This window comes from Chiloscyllium punctatum, chromosome 21 (genome assembly GCF_047496795.1).
Source record: "Chiloscyllium punctatum isolate Juve2018m chromosome 21, sChiPun1.3, whole genome shotgun sequence".
NCBI lineage: Eukaryota > Metazoa > Chordata > Chondrichthyes > Orectolobiformes > Hemiscylliidae > Chiloscyllium > Chiloscyllium punctatum.
Window position 1 is genome coordinate 22952136 of NC_092759.1, and position 17693 is coordinate 22969828.

Consider the following 17693-nt stretch of genomic DNA (forward strand, 5'->3'; position numbering starts at 1 on the left):
AAATTAGATTTTCACCACCAGTGCAAGTTTATATTGTGAAATGTACAAGTTACACTTCCGTTCAGATACTCCTTACAGTCTTGAATGCAAACAGGAGTCTGGTCCTATACCATAATCTCAAACAATAGCGCCACTTCCTGTACACTTAAAGCGAGTTAATCGAGCCGTTCCAAACTATGTAACAACTTGACTGGCTGTTACCAATTAGTCATTCTTCGCTGGCTTATAGTAACTAAAATGCATTAAGTATCAAGGAACGGCCTCTAAGTTTACTCTAGCAGCACGCTGGTTAACTGGTGGATATCACAGATGTGTCCAACTCAGTCTTAGACTGATGCCCATCAATGCACCATGGTCCAAGTCTGAAATTAAGATACAGCCAGAATTCTTCAGCTCTGCTTGATCTGCAAAGTGCAACAACAGTGAGTTGAATGCTGCTTAAACTGAATGCTTAACAGTGCACACATAATTGAACTGTTCCTAAAGACATGCACCACGAAGGACATTGTGAGTCCATTGTTAAAGTCTGCACTTATAACAGAATGTCCACTACCCTTAAATATCTGTTGCCTGAATGAGCTCACAAGCTGAGCAGATAATACAATATGGAGCAATGTTATTCAGGCCTTGAACACCCTAATGATATTCCATTGCCTGTTGAGTTTGAAAACAAAATCCAGAAAGGCCACATGTTTATCAGCATTATTGTGGGCTGAAGGACCTGCTCCTGTGCTGTACTATTCTGTGTTCTATGTTCTATACTCAACCCTCATACATCTAAGACCAACATACCATTAGCCTTCCTAACTGCTTGATGCACTTGCATTGCTTGCTTTCAATGACTGGTGGACGAGGTCTCTTTGTTTGTCAACATTTCCCAATCTTTCACCATTTAAATAGTACTCTGCCATTCTGTTTATCGTACCAGATAATTCATTTACCCATGCAAGAGTGTATTTGCCATGTATTTGCCCACTCACTCAACTTGTTTAAATCACCTGAAGACTCTTTTATATTGTCGTCACCATTCAGGCTCTCACCTGGTTTGTTATGATCAAAACCTTTATAAATATTACTTTTGATTCCCTCATCGCAATGATTAATATACGTTGTGGACAGCTGGGGTCCAAACATTCATCCCTGCAGCATCCCACTGGTCAGCACCTTCCACTCCAAAAATGACCCATTCGTTTTTACTCTCTGTTTTCTGTCGGCCAAGCCTTAATCCAAGCCAGAACATTTTCACCAACCATGTGTGCTTTCATTTTTCTAACCAATCTCCTATGTTTCTGACGAAGGATCACTGGAGGTAAAATGCTAACTCTGTTTCTGTCGGCAGTTGCTGCAGAATCTGCTGTGTTTTCCAGGCGTTTGCGCCTATGAGGGACTTCATCAAAAGTCTTCTGAAATCCAAGTTTGCTCTGTGAATCTAGTCCTCTTTATTTTGGTTAGTAATATCGTCAATTCTCATGCATTCGTCAAACACTATTTTCCCCTCACAATCGAATAGTGACGACGTCATGCCAGAAAACAAACAGAAATTGCTGGAGAAACTCAGCAAGTCTGGCAGGATCTGTCGAGAGAAAGCAGAGTCAGCGTTTTGGGTCCAGTGACCCTCTCTTCATGATTGTTAACGGTTACTTTGGGTGAAACATATTTTCTCATTGGCCTCTGTGGGTCTGGGATGTTGCCCTTTTAAATGACGCTGAAAGAGATATCGGGTTCCCAAAGACCAAAGCAGCTAATTAAAGATCTTGTGATTACTCCCAGCCAAGAAAGTTCAACGGCAGTGCCAAAGGTGTTGATATGGTTTCAACCTCCTTTTCTGTTCAGAATCAAAGTTAATAATTTACAAGATCGACAGCAGGTGCCGGTAGAGAGGGGAGTTCGAGCCTCAGTGTTTTAATGTTAATATCGGTCTCACCACCCCAACCCCCTCATCTTCTGCCTGGTCCAGGGAGGTTTGGCAGAGTTTCAGAGGACAACTGTCGCAGGTAAGATTGGGGGAAATCCTTCTCCGTTTTACTCAGCGTCGGGGACCCTATATGATTTGAGATTTTAAAACTCAAACTGTGATATCATTAACCCTTACTACTTCATTAGTCTGTGGGCTTTTGCAATCTCAAAGGACTATGTCCAGCCTTCCTCCGCAGCTCATTCACAACTTACCTACGTCTTTGAAAATAAATGTTAAAGTCGTCAGCTATGGGCGTGATCTCTCTGTACAGTGTGTACACTCATAGCTGCACACTTTCCACTGACCTTTGTCAATAACTGACGAAACTAAAGATCATTTCAGCCAGAGAAAACTTTGCTGACTGAGACCTGGTTAATAGGACCAGGCATTTCAAAGAACTCCATTGTAGGGGGGGAGGGGAGGGGAGGGGGAGGGGGGTGTGGTGTGGGGGAAATACCCACCTAGATTTCCCAGGTGAGTCTGGGTCTTGACAGCATATTGAACTCCGCAGCGTGACCAAACAAATCCATATTAACCGGAATATACACTAGAAGCCACCAACAGACAAAACTTTCTTCATTTAGAATTAAACAAAGTTCTGGTCACTGGCCCGTGCTGTTAATATCCTGGAGACTTTGATCAGATTACCCCCTGACATTCTTAACTCCAGAGGAAACATCTGATTTGTATAATCTCTCCCGTAATTTAATCCCTGGAGTCCAGGTATCGTTCTTGTAAACCTATGTTGTACTTCCTCTTAGGCCTTTATATTTTTCCTATGGTGTGGTGCCCCGATCTGCTCACAGTACTCCAAGTAAGGTCTAGCTAAGGTTTTGTATAACAGCAGCATAACTTCTGCATCCTTGTATTCCAGTTCTCTAGAAAGGAGCTGCCTTTCTTCACTAATTTATGCGCCTGTTTGTGACATTTAAAAATCTGCGCAGTTGAACCCACAAGCCTCGTATTTAACTTCATACCATTTAGAAAATACCCTGATTTATTCCTTTTTGGTCCAAAATGCAAAGCTCAAACCCATCGGGCTGAAGCAAGTTGTTTCATTACGGTCCTTTCCATCAATGTTTACAAGATATACTGCAACAACTCGCCACTGTTTCTTTAACAGTATCTCCCAGCCCTATCATCAAGAAGCTGAAAAGGCAGCAGGCACACCCAACCTGATTTAGAAATAGACAATCCTGGAGCCCCTGACCTAATAGCTTAACTATTTGGAGTGTAAAGGTTCAACAAGGCAGCTCGCTGTCACAATCCAAAGGCCAATAAATGCAGGCCAGACCAACAATGCTCATCTCCCATAATGGACTTTTTATAAATGTGTGCTAGTAACCAATAAAAGGGACCATACGGTATTTTTCTGTTTTGGTCTAGTCAGTATTTTGATGACTGTGTGTTAGTTACTGTCATTCAATCTCTCTTTCTCTAAAACCAAACTTTGGAGCAGAGTCTCACTTCAGTTTTTAATTAGATTAGATTCCCTACAGTGTGCAAACAAGTCCTTCGGCCAATGAGTCCACACCAATCCTCTGAAGAGTAACTCACCCAGACCCATTTCCCTCTGATGAATGCACCTAACACTATGGGCAATTTAAGTATGGCCAATTCACCTGACCTGCACATCTTTGAGTGTGGGAGGAAACTGAAGCACCTGGAGAAAACCCACGCAGACACAGGCAGAATGTGTAAACTCCACACAGATAGTCACCCAAGGCAGGAATTGAACCAGAGTCCCTGGTGCTATGAGGCGGCAGTGCTAACCACTGAGCCACCGTGTCACCCAATTGTTAGACATCTTCAAGGGGAGATTTTGTTTTTTATTCATTTTTAAATACACTTTTTATTTCTAGTCTTTTCTCTTTCTCTGATTTGTTTGACATCGAATTCATGCATACATATATACATTTATGTGCTGTTTATTTCAGTTATTCAATCTGATTAATTAGGGAGATATGATGTTAACTTCCTTGTTAACTTGGGTCCTAGCTGTTGTTTTCTTTGGTTCAATTAATGGCTTCCAGAGAAATTATGAACCTAAATATGTAAGTTCAAATTTAACTCGTATGTAAAGTGTTGCACATTTTACGAAAGTGTTCTTCATACACCAGATAAATACAATCCAACTTATTCTGACAACTGAAGCCAAGCTGCATTTTAGAATACTGTTGAAGAAATGAATGTCATTGACATCTTCTAATTAGACAGTGTCCTGGAGCCTGTTGCAGTTTTCTACAGGAGCACTTCAGGCTACTGCTGGGTGCATCATCCATTAGATATGCATTTGTTATATAATGTTCCTTTTGTATAACCACTGACAAGCTGAGTTGGATTTTGACATTTCTGCAATGATCAGACATGGTGTAGCAGTGACTAAATCCCTGTGGTGACCCATTGCTTAATCTGGGAGAAAGTGAGGACTGCAGATGCTGGAGATCAGAGCCAAGAGTGGGGTGTTGGAAAAGCGCAGCAAGTCAGGCAGCCTCTGAGGAGCAGGAGAATTCCCAATTATACTTGGGCGTAAGTCCTTCATCAAGAATTAGACTTGTGGGCCGAGGGGGGTGAGATAAACAGGAGGGGGTGTGCAAGTTGGCTGGGAATGTGATGAAGGTGAGGGCAAAAGTGATAGGTCAGAGAGGAGGGTGGAGCAGATAGGTGGGAAGGAAGATGGACAGGTAGGACTGTTCAAGAGGGCGGTGCCGAGTTGGGAGGGATATGTTACACTTTTGCTTTCATGAGTGAGTATTCATATGGAACTTACTGTCAGAAAATGTCATTTATAATGCTCATTTACAATTATCTTTTCAGAGCATCTTTTTCCAGTCTTTGTGATGAGACAATATTGTTAAAATAGAGCTGCTCCACAATCTCAATTTTCCACTGTTACGGCATGATAGCAAACACTGCACGAAAACCAAATTTTATTGTCAAACTTTAATTTCAGACCCCAGTCGTGTGCTAATTGCATTTTGTGTTCCAAAAATTGCATGTTTCTCAATTTCTGGATTATTGATTGCACACTGATCATTATTTGATATATTTTTAATACAACACTGTTAGTGGTAGACTGTAAGACTGGAGCAGCAGTTGCCTGAATCAGTTTCTGATGAGAAGTGATAAGAACCACATGCATTACTGAAGGACCTTAATTTGGTGGGTTAAAGTCAATGATGAGACTCTATATTGTTGGTTGAAAGATATGAACCAAGTGGGACGAGTCCATGATAGAGTACACATGGGTTGGAGTTTAGATGCAGCCTTGATGCCTTTTTTTTTATCACTTCTTACTTGGTGCTTTTGCTTGAATTTACTTTAGATATGTGACTGAGCACATGAAATATTCCTTGAATATCTGTTGCAAACACATTGTGTGTTCTGATATCTTGTTTCAGAGGAAGCTACAGTTTCCTGCTTTTAGAAGAGTTGTATCTATACTGGAGAATTGATCACTGTCCGGAAAAGTTTGGAATAATTGCTACACTACTCTCAGTGCATGAGACAAACAGAAACATGGATAAAGAAATGGTAAGACAGTTTTAAAACTAGCTGCTGATGTCAATAAATGTTGCTGTTAGTCTGTTATTGAATACCTAGCTGCTTTGCTATTGATGATTGTGGTGGCTGGATGAGTCTGCTGTCGTTACTCAGATGGGTATAATATAACTGCAGTGCTGTGAAAATGTGGGTTACTCTTAATGTCACTGTTCAAAGGGCATTGTATAAACCATATCTTCTGCACCAGTTTAAGGTGATGACCCACCAACACCTGCTAAAGGTGTGCAAGAAATAGTGATCCCTGAATTCCAGTGGTAGGAATAAGGTACCCTTCAGAACTACCACCTAATCACAGACTGTCCAACGAGCTGCCAAAGGATCATGGCCTTGTGGTATTAGCTTAGACTGTTCCTACCTTAGGCCCAGGTGTTGTGTTGGAGGCCCAGATTTGAACCTCATGACCGATTGTGCAATATGAAGTCAGTAAAACGATGACCATGAAACTTTTTTTGTTTTTGTTTGTTCATGAGACGTTCATTGCTGGCTGGTTAGCATTTTTGTTGCCTAAACTGGTTGCCCTGAGAAGGTGATTGTGAGCTGTTTCTTGAACCATTGCAGTCCACATGCTGTGGTTTGACCTACAATGCCATTAGGGAGGGAATTCTAGGATTTTGACCCAGCGACAGTGAAGGAATAGAGATCTATTTCCAAGTCATGATAGTGAGTGGCTTAGAGAAGCTGCAGGTGGTGGTGTTCCTTGTTTTTACTGCCTTTGTCTTTCTAGAGGGAAGTGGACATGGGTTTGGAAGTTGGTGTCTAAGAATCCTTGGTGAATTTCTGCAGTGTGTCTTGTAGATAGTACATACTGCTGCTACTGAGTGTCAGTGATGGAAAGGGTTGGATGTTGGTGGAAGTGGTGCCAATCAAGTGGATTGCTTTGTTCTGGATGAAGTCGAGCTTCTTGAAAGTTGTTAAAGCTGCCCCCATCCAGAGCAAGTGGAGAGTATTCCATCACACTCCTGACTTGTGCTTTGGGGATTCGGGAGATTTTACTCGCTGCATTATTTCTAGCCTTTGACCTGTTCTCGTAGCTGCTGCATTTATGTGGTGAGTCCAGTGAGTTTCTAATCAATGGTAATCCCAAGTATGTTGATAGTCAGAGATTCAGAAATAGTATCACTTTTGAATGTCAATGTTAAATTCTTTCTTGTTGAAGATGGAGATTGCTTGCATTTGTGGTGCAAATTTTACTTGCCACTTGTCAACTGGATATTGTGTAGATCTTGTTTCATTTCAACATAGACCCATTTCAGTCAATGGGGAGCCATGACCAATGCTGATCCAGCAGAACCAACATCTATTGTCTTTATTTGCTCTGGCCTACATGCGGCTCCAGATCAGAGCAACGTGGGTGACTTTTGGTGGCAATTGCCCTCCGGACCATAAACGATGGCTTTGCCTACATTGCACACAACTCATGAATGAATTTTCAAAAACTTACTCCTGCACAAAGGTATGAGACCATAGTAAGTTTAACCTTTCAAATGACTTCTCACTGGCACCTGGACTCCAGATGCACATTAGTGGATCAGTCTTTTGTCTGAACAGCAAAAAGAGGTATTTGTGTGAACGCTGACATGTTTTACCTACATTTTGGCAATGTTGGACTGCTCTATTGTTAGAATGAAACAACTTGATGTAGTTTAACTGGAAGGTCACCATACCTCAGGTGAGGAGAGAAGTTGAGAAAGAGAATCCTTAATAATAACTTCAGTTGGTGCAGAAATTGAACTCTCACTGTTGGCATCACTCTTGCTGCAACACAGGTGAAGCCCTCTGTTAATTAAACCAAACACCCAGAAGAACTCCCCTCTCCTTGGAATCTGTTAAAATGGGAGTGATTGAGAACTCTCAAATTCCACTATTTAAAGAAAATAACTTCAGTTTATTTTTTAACTGAGTGAACATTAAACAGCAATTCTCAATTCTAAGCCCCCTTTCTCTTAACTGTTTATTATCTGCCTCCAGCTCTAACAATATGCTGTTCCAATAAGACACTTATTAAAATTAATCAACTTAATTTCAAAACCACACAGCTATTCTCATCTTCTGTGATGCCACTCTTCAGAATGCTGAATATCCTGGGTTGTCATCTTTATTTTTACTTTGAGAATGTTCCATATGAAAAAGTACCTTTTTGACAGTGTTTCCTAATGTCTCAGAGAGCAAGATGTTAGCTCCCCTTGTGTTTCTGTCTCGATGGTGGTTGCTCGCTGACCAATTTTCAAAAGGCCTGCATTTTATGCCTCCCTAACATTGGATCATTTCATTGTTGGCAAAATAATAAATTTAAACTTGATTGGATTTTAGTATCCTGGGGAATAACTTGAACTGGTTAAATTCAAATTCTCAAAACAGCAACCAAAATCTCTGGTCTCCCTTTCTCAGATAAATGTTACATGTTATCAATTTTTCAGGACTCGCTGGGACTGCCAACTAGTCATATCACTTGTAATCTCTCCATTCAGAGCAGCATTTCTTCTCCTCAATGTACAGTACACACCTTCAACCTCATAAGCTGATTTACAATGCAGAGTGTTCTGGATTAGTGGTGCTGGAAGAGCACAGCAGTTCAGGTAGCATCCAACGAGCAGCGAAATCGACGTTTCGGCAAAAGCCCTTCATCAGGAATAAAGGCAGTGAGCCTGAAGCATGGAGAGATAAGCTAGAGGAGGGTGGGGGTGGGGAGAGAGTAGCATAGAGTACAATGGGTGAGTGGGGGAGGAGATGAAGGTGATAAGTCAGGGGAGGGGAGGGTGGAGTGGATAGGTGGAAAAGGAGCTAGGCAGGTCAGACAAGTCCGGACAAGTCAAGGGGACAGTGCAGAACTGGAAGTTTGAAACTAGGATGAGGTGGCGGGGTGGCGGGAAGGGGAAATGAGGAAGCTGTTGAAGTCCACATTGATGCCCTGGGGTTGAAGTGTTCCGAGGCGGAAGATGAGGCGTTCTTCCTCCAGGCGTCTGGTGGTGAGGGAGCGGCGGTGAAGGAGGCCCAGGACCTCCATGTCCTCGGCAGAGTGGGAGGGGGAGTTGAAATGTTGGGCCATGGGGCGGTTTGGTTGATTGGTGCAGGTGTCTCGGAGATGTTCCCTAAAGTGCTCTGCTAGGAGGCGCCCAGTCTCCCCAAATGTAGAGGAGACCACATCGGGAGCAACGGATACAATAAATGATATTGGTGGATGTGCAGGTAAAACTTTGATGGATGTGGAAGGCTCCTTTAGGGCCTTGGATAGAGGTGAGGGAGGAGGTGTGGGCACAGGTTTTACAGTTCCTGCGGTGGCAGGGGAAGTGCCAGAATGGGAGGGTGGGTCGTAAGGGGGTGTGGACCTGACCAGGTAGTCACGGAGGGAACGGTCTTTGCGGAAGGCGGAAAGGAGGGAAATCTATCCCTGGAGGTGGGGTCTTTTTGGAGGTGACGGAAATGTCGGCGGATGATTTGGTTTATGCGAAGGTTTCCAAATCATCCGCCGACATTTCCGTCACCTCCAAAAAGACCCCACCTCCAGGGATAGATTTCCCTCCCCACCCCTTTCCGCCTTCCGCAAAGACCGTTACCTCCGTGACTACCTGGTCAGGTCCACACCCCCCTACGACCCACCCTCCCATTCTGGCACTTCCCCTGCCACCGCAGGAACTGTAAAACCTGTGCCCACACCTCCTCCCTCACCTCTATCCAAGGCCCTAAAGGAGCCTTCCACATCCATCAAAGTTTTACCTGCACATCCACCAATATCATTTATTGTATCCGTTGCTCCTGATGTGGTCTCCTCTACATTTGGGGAGACTGGGCGCCTCCTAGCAGAGCGCTTTAGGGAACATCTCCGAGACACCCGCACCAATCAACCAAACCGCCCCGTGGCCCAACATTTCAACTCCCCCTCCCAGTCTGCCGAGGACATGGAGGTCCTGGGCCTCCTTCACCGCCGCTCCCTCACCACCAAACGCCTGGAGGAAGAACGCCTCATCTTCCGCCTCGGAACACTTCAACCCCAGGGCATCAATGTGGACTTCAACAGCTTCCTCATTTCCCCTTCCCGCCACCCCGCCACCTCATCCTAGTTTCAAACTTCCAGTTCTGCACTGTCCCCTTGACTTGTCCGGACTTGTCTGACCTGCCTAGCTCCTTTTCCACCTATCCACTCCACCCTCCCCCTCCCCTGACCTATCACCTTCATCTCCTCCCCCACTCACCCATTGTACTCTATGCTACCCTCCTCTAGCTTATCTCTCCACGCTTCAGGCTCACTGCCTTTATTCCTGATGAAGGGCTTTTGCCTGAAACGTCGATTTCGCTGCTCGTTGGATGCTGCCTGAACTGCTGTGCTCTTCCAGCACCACTAATCCAGAATTTGGTTTCCAGCATCTGCAGTTATTGTTTTTACCCATTGTAAATCAGCTGTCCAGTAAATTCAACTAACTGATCCCCCATGTTTTCACTTTCAATGAATACATTATCAGGACATTCTGGGTAATGCTGTTCAGTATTTCTATACACCGCTCATGTGCGTGTGTTTTGAAAATCAGAGAAAGTGTTTGCATTAAATCCAATTTAAAGTGACCCCAATGTCCTGTGACGTGGAGAATTTGAGTTGAGGTGACTTTTCTCTAATTGGCACAACATTTCAGTTGAAATATTATAAGAGGTCTTGAATTGAATATTTGTTCATGTGCTGTCTTCAATTGACTTTGCCATTAATGAGTCTTTTTTTTTTAAACATTTCAGGACTCCTCTCCATCATCTTACAGCCACAGGATAGTGCCAACATCCCTTCCACAATCCAACTATCCAATGTCTCCTCCACCAGCATGTAATAGGACAACATCTCCCATTCGGTTTCCAAGTGAAGGTCAGTTCAGTGGTGGAATTTTCTTTTTGAAAGTGGACACGAGAGTGTGTGTCCTGATCCTGATGTATGTTTCAGATACAAAACATTAAAATCCAACCTCACCTATTGGGTACTTTGTACCCAGGCTGCTGTGTGGAATGAAGTTAGACTATCTCAACTCTGCAAATTCTGACCAATTTCTACAATACTTATCTATCCATTCTTCACTATTAAATAATAACCTCAATCATGAAGACAGCAGAATACCTGGAGTAGCAAAATTTTAAATTTCAGATCATACTTTGTGTCAATTGAAACTTTTATTCCAAAACTGTTTCTTTTATCATCTTTATCTTAGCCTACTCTGTAATCCAGAAATTGTTATCGTGTGTAGAAGGCTATGCAATTGGCTGAAATGAAATGAGGTAGGTGGGCATTTGTATAGAAACAACACCAGCATTAGACCTATTGGACTAAATTACATGAAATTCTTTATGTACCAACCAAAGAAGAAATATAACTGTTATACCTCCACTCGACAGACTAAGGTTGTTAGTGTTTTATGGATGGTAATTAGCCTTTTTCTGTGCTGACAGTAAATGCTCAAATCAGGTTGAGGAGACACAAATTTTAGTCATCTTCTGCTGTGTAGTCCATATTTACATATTTAGCACAAGTTTATTGTTGTCCATTGTCTGATGGACATTCACCAGACAAATGTATCCTTGGTTAGCATATACATGACTGTATTGTACAATCTCTGGTTAGCATATACTGTATCTGGCTGTAAGATAAAAATTATTTACTCACTTTGCAGGGCAAGTGTATTTCAACATGACCTCCCCTTCTTCAAGCAACGAAGAGCTGTTGTGCGAGCTGAAGGCTGGAAAAGTCCTGAGGCCGATACAACAGTCTAAAGGCCTAACAACAATATTTTCTGGCAGTGGAAGCAATGTAAGTGGGGAAGAACAACAAACATATGTTTTATCGATAGTGACTTTATTAATTAATTGCTCTGCTTTGTAAAGTTTGACATGCCAAATATAAAAACAACTTTGCATAATTTTTGACAACCAAAGGATAATCTATTCTAATTGTAAAACACAATGAAACATTATGTGATTCAACAGAACATTGAAAATAAAATATATTAGGAAAAGGTGTTCAAAAGCATGGTTGGAAAATAGATTTTAAGAACTATTTTTGGAGGAGGAGAAAGGTATAGGAAGGGAATTTTAGAGTGTAGGACCCAAGTAGGTGTCAGACAGCTGATGATATTCAGGGGACCTGGCTTCGAATCCTGCCATGGCAGAGTGTAATTTGAATTCAATTTTTAAAAAATGGTCTAAAATTAAGAATCTACTGATTTCCATGAAATCATTGTTGGAGAAAAACCCATCTGGTTCACTAAAGAACCAGGGAAGAAAATCTGCCATCCATACCTGGTCTGCTCCACGTGTGACTCCAGATCCACAGCAATGTTGTTGACTCACAATTGCCTTCTGAAATGGCCTAACAAGCCATTCAATATAGAATATAGAACATTACAGTGCAGTACAGGCCCTTTGGCCCTCAATGTTGTGCTGACCTGTGGAACCAATCTGAAGCCTATCTATCCTACATTACTCCATTTTGCTCCATATGTTTATCCAATGACCGTTAAAATGTTCTTTAAAGTTGGCGAGTCTACTACAGTTGCAGGCAGCCCTTACTACTCTGAGTAAAAAAACTTCTTACTTCTGTTCTGTATCTATCACTCATCAATTTAAAACTAGTCTCCTCGTGCTAGCCAGCACTATCTGAGGAAAAAGGCTCACTCTCCACCTTATCTAACCCTCTGATTATCTTATTGAGACATATAAGTCACCTCTCAACCTTCTTCTCTCTAACGAAAACAGCATCAAGTCCTTCAGCCTTTCTTCATAAGACCTGCCCTCCATACCCGGCAACATCCTAGTAAATCTCCTTTGAACCCTTGCCAAAGCTTCCACGTCCTTCCTATAATGCAATGACCAGAACTGAACGCAGTACACCAAGTGTTGCCACACCAGAGTTTTGTACAGCTGCAGCATGACCTCATAGCTCCAAAACTCCATCCCTCCAAAACTCCATCCCTCTACCAATAAAAGCTAAGGCACTGTATGCTAACTTAACAACCCTATCGACCGGTGTGGCAACTTTCAGGGATCCATGTAAATGGACACAGATCTCTCTGCTCATCTACACTACCAAGAATCTAACCATTAGCTCATTCAGTTGTACCAATCGCTAAAAAGTCTCAAAAAACGAAACAGGATAGATCACGGGTGGCATGGTGGCACAGTGGTTAGCACTGCTGCCTCAGTGCCAGAGACCTGGGTTCAATTCCCGCCTCAGGCAACTCTGTGTGGAGTTTGCACATTCTCCCCGCGTCTGCGTGGGTTTCCTCTGGGTGCTGCGGTTTCCTCCCACAATCTTAAAAAAAATGTGCAAGTTAGGTGAACTAGCCATGCTAAATTGCTGGTAATGTCTGGGTGGGTTGCACTTCGGAGGGTCAGTGAGGACTTGTTGGGCTGAAGAGCCTGTTACTACACTAAGTAATCTAATCTAATCACCTAGCATCGACCTAGGCACTGGAAAAATCAAGGGCAGAAACAGTCCTGTTGACCCTGCAAAGTCCTCCTTACTAACATCTGGGGGCTAGTGCCAACATTGGGGGAGCTGTCTCTCAGACTAGTCAAGCAAAAACCTGACATAATCTGTAAGGTATATACCATGAGTATGACTGTCCCAGACACCACCATCACCATGCCCATCCCCATCCCCGTCCCCATCCCTGGATATGTCCTGCCCCACAGGCAGGACAAACCCAGCAGAGGTGGTGGTACAGTGGGATACAGTAGGGAGGGAGTTGCTGTGGGAGTCCTCAACATTTGACTCTAGACCCCGTGACATCTCATGGCTTCAGGTCACACGAAGTCAAGGAAGTCTCCTGATTACCCCACACTGTCCTCCCTCAGTTGATGAATTAGTACTCCTCCATGTTGGACAACACTTGGAAGAAGCACTGAGGATGGCAAGGACACACAATGTACTCTGGGGGATTTTAATGTCCCACCACCAAGAGCAGCACTACTGATTGAACTGTTCAGGTGCTAAAGGACATAGCTGCTAGACTGGGTCTGTGGTAGGTGGTGAGGGAACCAACAGTAGGGAAAAAACATACTTGTCCTCATCCTCACCAATCTGCTGGCTGCAGATGCATCTGTCCATGACCGTATTGGTAAGATGACCACTGTACAGTCCTTGTGGAGACAGAGTCCCGCCTTCACATTAAGGGTTTTCTCAATGTGTGGCACTATCATTATGTTAAATGGGACAGACTTCGATCAGATCTAGAAACTATGGTCTGGGCATCCATGAGGTGCTGTGGGCCATCAAAAGCAGCAGAATTGTACTCCAACACAATCTGTAACCTCATGGCCCAGCATAACCCCCACTCAAGCACTATCATCAAGCCAGGGATCAATGGACAGTGTGGGAGGGCATGCCAGGAGAAGCACCAGGCATACCTGAAGATGAGGTGTCAACCTGGTGAAGCTACCAAACAGGACTACTTGCATGCCAAATGGTATAAATAGCAAGTGATAGACAGAACTAAGCGATTCCACAACCAACCAATCAGTTCAAAGCTCTGCAGTCTTTTCACATCCAGTTGTGAATGGTGGTGGAGTATTAAACAATGCACTGGAGGAGGAGGCTCCACAAATATCCCCATCCTCAATGATGGAGGAGCCCAGCACATCAGGGCAAAAGACAAGGCTGAAACCTCTGAAGCAATCTTCATCTGGATGTGGGGAGTGGACAATCCATCTCACCTCTTCCAGTGGTCCCCAGCATCACAGATACCAGTCTTCAGCCAATTCCGTTCATTCCACATGATATTAAACAGTTGGAGACATTGGATACTGCAAAGGCTATAGATCCTGACAACATTCCAGCAATAATACTGAAGGCTTGTGCCAAGCTGATCCAGTACAGCTACAACATTGGCATCTACCCAACAATGTGGAAAGTTGCCCCGTACATAAAAAGCAAGGCAAAACCAACCTGGCCAATTACCGCCCCATCAGTCGACTCTCCATCATCAGTAAACTGATGGAAGGGGTCATCAACAATGCTATCAAGCAGCACCTGCTCAGCAATAACCTGCTCACTGATGCCCAGTTTCGGTTTTGCCAGAGTCACTCAGCTCCTGACCTCATTACAGCCTTTGTTCAAACATGGACAAAAGAGCTGAATTCCAGAGAAGAGCTGAGTGGCAGCCCTTGACATCAAGGCTTCATTTGACTGAGTGTGACATCAAAGAGCCCTAGTAAAACTGGAATCAATGAGTATCGGGGGCCAACTCTCCACTGATTGGAGTCATACCTGCTGTGTAGGAAGATGAGTTGTGGTTGTTGGAGGTCAGTCATCTCCGCTCCAGGACATCTCTGCAGGAGTCTCTCTGGGTAGTGTTCTAGGCCCAACCATCTTCAGCTGCTTCATCAATGACCTTCTCTCTGTCATAAGGTCAAAAGTGAGGATGCTCACTGTGCAATCATCAAGGTTTAGCACCATTTGCCACTTGTCAGATTATGAAGCAGTCCTTGTTTAAATGCAACAAGATCTGGTGTTACAACATCTTGGAGAACCCTTCTGCTAATTAAACCAAACTCACCCATCTGTTAAACCAAGTGTTGGAGAATTCCCAAATTCCACTATTTAAAGAAAATAATATAAATTTACTCTTTAATATTCACTTTTGGAGTTAGAGTTAAACAATAATTATTTACAACTTTAAGCCTCCTTTCTCAAATGTTTCTTATCTGTATCTAACTCGATAACAATATACTGTTCCAATAAAAACCCATATTAAAATTACATAAACTTGATTTCAAAACCCCACAGTGGCTGTCATCTCCTTTTGGCTGAAGATTTCCCTGGGTCATCTTCTGGCTTTTACTGCAAAGATGTTTCATATGCAAAAGGTACCTTTTGATAGAGAGAGAGTGTTTTGAATGGCAGTTACACCCTGTTTAACATTCAAACTGTTTGCTTCTTTATACCCCGAACATTGGATCTTCTTATTGGTTCAAGGTTGGGCCGAAGGGCCTGCTTCCACACTGTAAGTAATCTAATCTAATCTAATCGTTGCAGAGTGTGGGAGGTTAGGGATGAGGTGAAGCAAGACCATAGAAGGATTTGAAAACTTGAGGTGTTGCCAAATGAATGATTAGTGTAAGTCAGCAAGCACAGGAGTGATGGTGGAACAGGACTTGATGGGGCTTTAAGGATCCAGACAAGTAAGATTTGGATGACCTGACTTTTCTGGAGTGTTGAAGATGGGAGAGAGCAAAGGTGCATTTGATAGACAACTCCAGAACTAACACAATGAAGATTTCAGTAGAGAATGGGCTGTGGCGATGACAGAAAATGCTGATTTATTCTGGCAAAGGAAGTTAAAGGGTAAAGTCACCACAGTCCCAGAACACCATAGGCCTATTATTTCATAAGAGAGACAGGTTAAACATACCACCAGTTATGAGTGTAACCACACCTCAGGCAAAGTTGAGAAGGTGCGATCTTCATGGTAACCTCGCCAATGTGGGAATTGAAACTGTGTTGTTGGTGTCACTTTGCATCACACACCCGCTGTCCAGTCAATTAAGAAACTAGCTGCTTGGTGGTGGAGAAGATATTGGCTTACAAACTTGTTTTTAGGGTCTCAAAGGTTTGCAACAGTTGGTTTGATCACAGTTGCCTTGAAGAGATTGCTCTTGAAGATGAGGTTAAACAAATTCTGGTGGGGATTTCAGACAATGGCTTTGGTCTTTGCAATTATCTTTGAAGATTTCAAACTCTTTCTGTCTGATGAGCAACATAGTAAATCACTGTGGAGGAATCAAGAGGTGCTGCTGGTTAGGTGGAGATGAATTTTGAATGTATATGTGGAATTGTATAGTCTTGTGCACTATAGTAGAGGCTCTACCTCTTGGACAGAAGGATTAGGTCAGGTCCCACATCATAACATGTCAAAACAGGATGATTAAAGATGTATCTATGCAGTTTGCTGTTGTAGTTTTGATAACATTGCCAAGAGGCAGCTTATGTGTTCAAAATGAGAATGCTGAGAAATTATATTTGGGAAGATACAGAACACTGCTGTGGGAATGAGAAGAGAGACCAGTAAAGTTGATTTCTTGACTATGACTGGATGGAACCAGGCAAAAACAGTCCTATCCATTGGACAATAGAGAAATTTTCAGAAGACTAATGTGGTCATACATTTCAAAAGTGCAGCAGAAAGTTAGCTTACTAGTATTACTGTATTAAAAGTGGAATAGTGGACTTGTATGATGGGCAATGTTTTTATGAGAATATAGAAGGTCACAACAGAGATGCAGATAAATGTTATTATTTTGACTGATACTTGAACAACTGCAATTGTTTTCAGAACCAATGGTTAAACACGGGACGTGGAAAAGTGCCACTACATGGGCGAGTGCAATCGTTGCATGGGAAGACTTCGAACCCAACAGCAGCTGGTGTCTATGGCAGATCAAGCTCTGATCGCAAATCTTCAATATAAACAAAACAAAATGGGGAATAGGGCAGTTAAAGTGAGCTAATAGTTGAGATTTCATTTCTTATTAAATTCATTTTAAATTATATTGCTTAATTGTCAAGTTTTTTTATTTTCCTATGATTTCAGATTTTTGCCCTGGTTGCATTTGCTGAAATTGACTGGGGTTCTCCTAGAATAGATGAGCATTATCATCACAATATGTGACTGTTATCCTTGGTTGTAGTGCCATCTATTGAGAGAGTTCGTTTCTCAGCATCAGTGGTTCAGTTTCAAATTTATTGAGACAGATGATACTCATGCTATTTGCAAGTTTCAATTCTACTCCATTGTTACTGAGCAGAATGGGTTAAATTGTTCTTGATCAACGTGAAACTCTCAGTCTGCAGAGAAATAACAAGTACATTGGACAGTGATATTTTTTAACCAAATGGATGAACTTATAGCTCAAATTGAAACAAATGTGCACCAATAGCATTACATATAGAAATGATTACCAGAGCCAAGACACTTCCAAGGAGATTTGGACGGACAAGAAGAAAGCAAAAGAAGATGGATAGTTTTGTTGGTCAATGATGAAATCTATACACCAGTCAATAATTCTTGGTTTGAAGTATCAAAATCAGAGTCAGTTTGAGTTGAGATAAAATCACAAGAGGTTCAGCAAAAATGGGGAAGGAAGTGAAAGGGGGATCTGAGTGGACAGTATTGATTTAAGGAGAACATTGAAATGTTAGAGAGAA

At 42.6% G+C, this 17693-nt stretch overlaps 1 protein-coding gene across 1 annotated transcript; it reads left to right on the top strand.

Moving 5' to 3' along the window:
• The first annotated feature begins 1763 nt into the window (after positions 1 to 1763).
• On the top strand, positions 1764 to 17022 carry LOC140492389 (uncharacterized). Its single transcript, XM_072591306.1, has 5 exons — positions 1764 to 1994; positions 5359 to 5491; positions 10244 to 10367; positions 11164 to 11300; positions 16822 to 17022. The coding sequence occupies exons 1-5, from the start codon at positions 1906 to 1908 to the stop codon at positions 16954 to 16956; spliced, it is 618 nt and encodes a 205-aa protein (XP_072447407.1). The 5' UTR covers positions 1764 to 1905; the 3' UTR covers positions 16957 to 17022.
• Positions 17023 to 17693: the final 671 nt, after the last annotated feature.

What these genes read in the sequence shown, in the direction of transcription:
- LOC140492389 (XM_072591306.1), top strand. Translation starts at nt 1,906, where the DNA reads ATGTTAATATCGGTCTCACCACCCCAACCCCCTCATCTTCTGCCTGGT. An exon ending in TCAGAGGACAACTGTCGCAG is followed by an intron (nt 1,995 to 5,358) that starts GTAAGATTGGGG and finishes ATCTTGTTTCAG; the next exon opens with AGGAAGCTACAGTTTCCTGC. An exon ending in GAAACATGGATAAAGAAATG is followed by an intron (nt 5,492 to 10,243) that starts GTAAGACAGTTT and finishes TAAACATTTCAG; the next exon opens with GACTCCTCTCCATCATCTTA.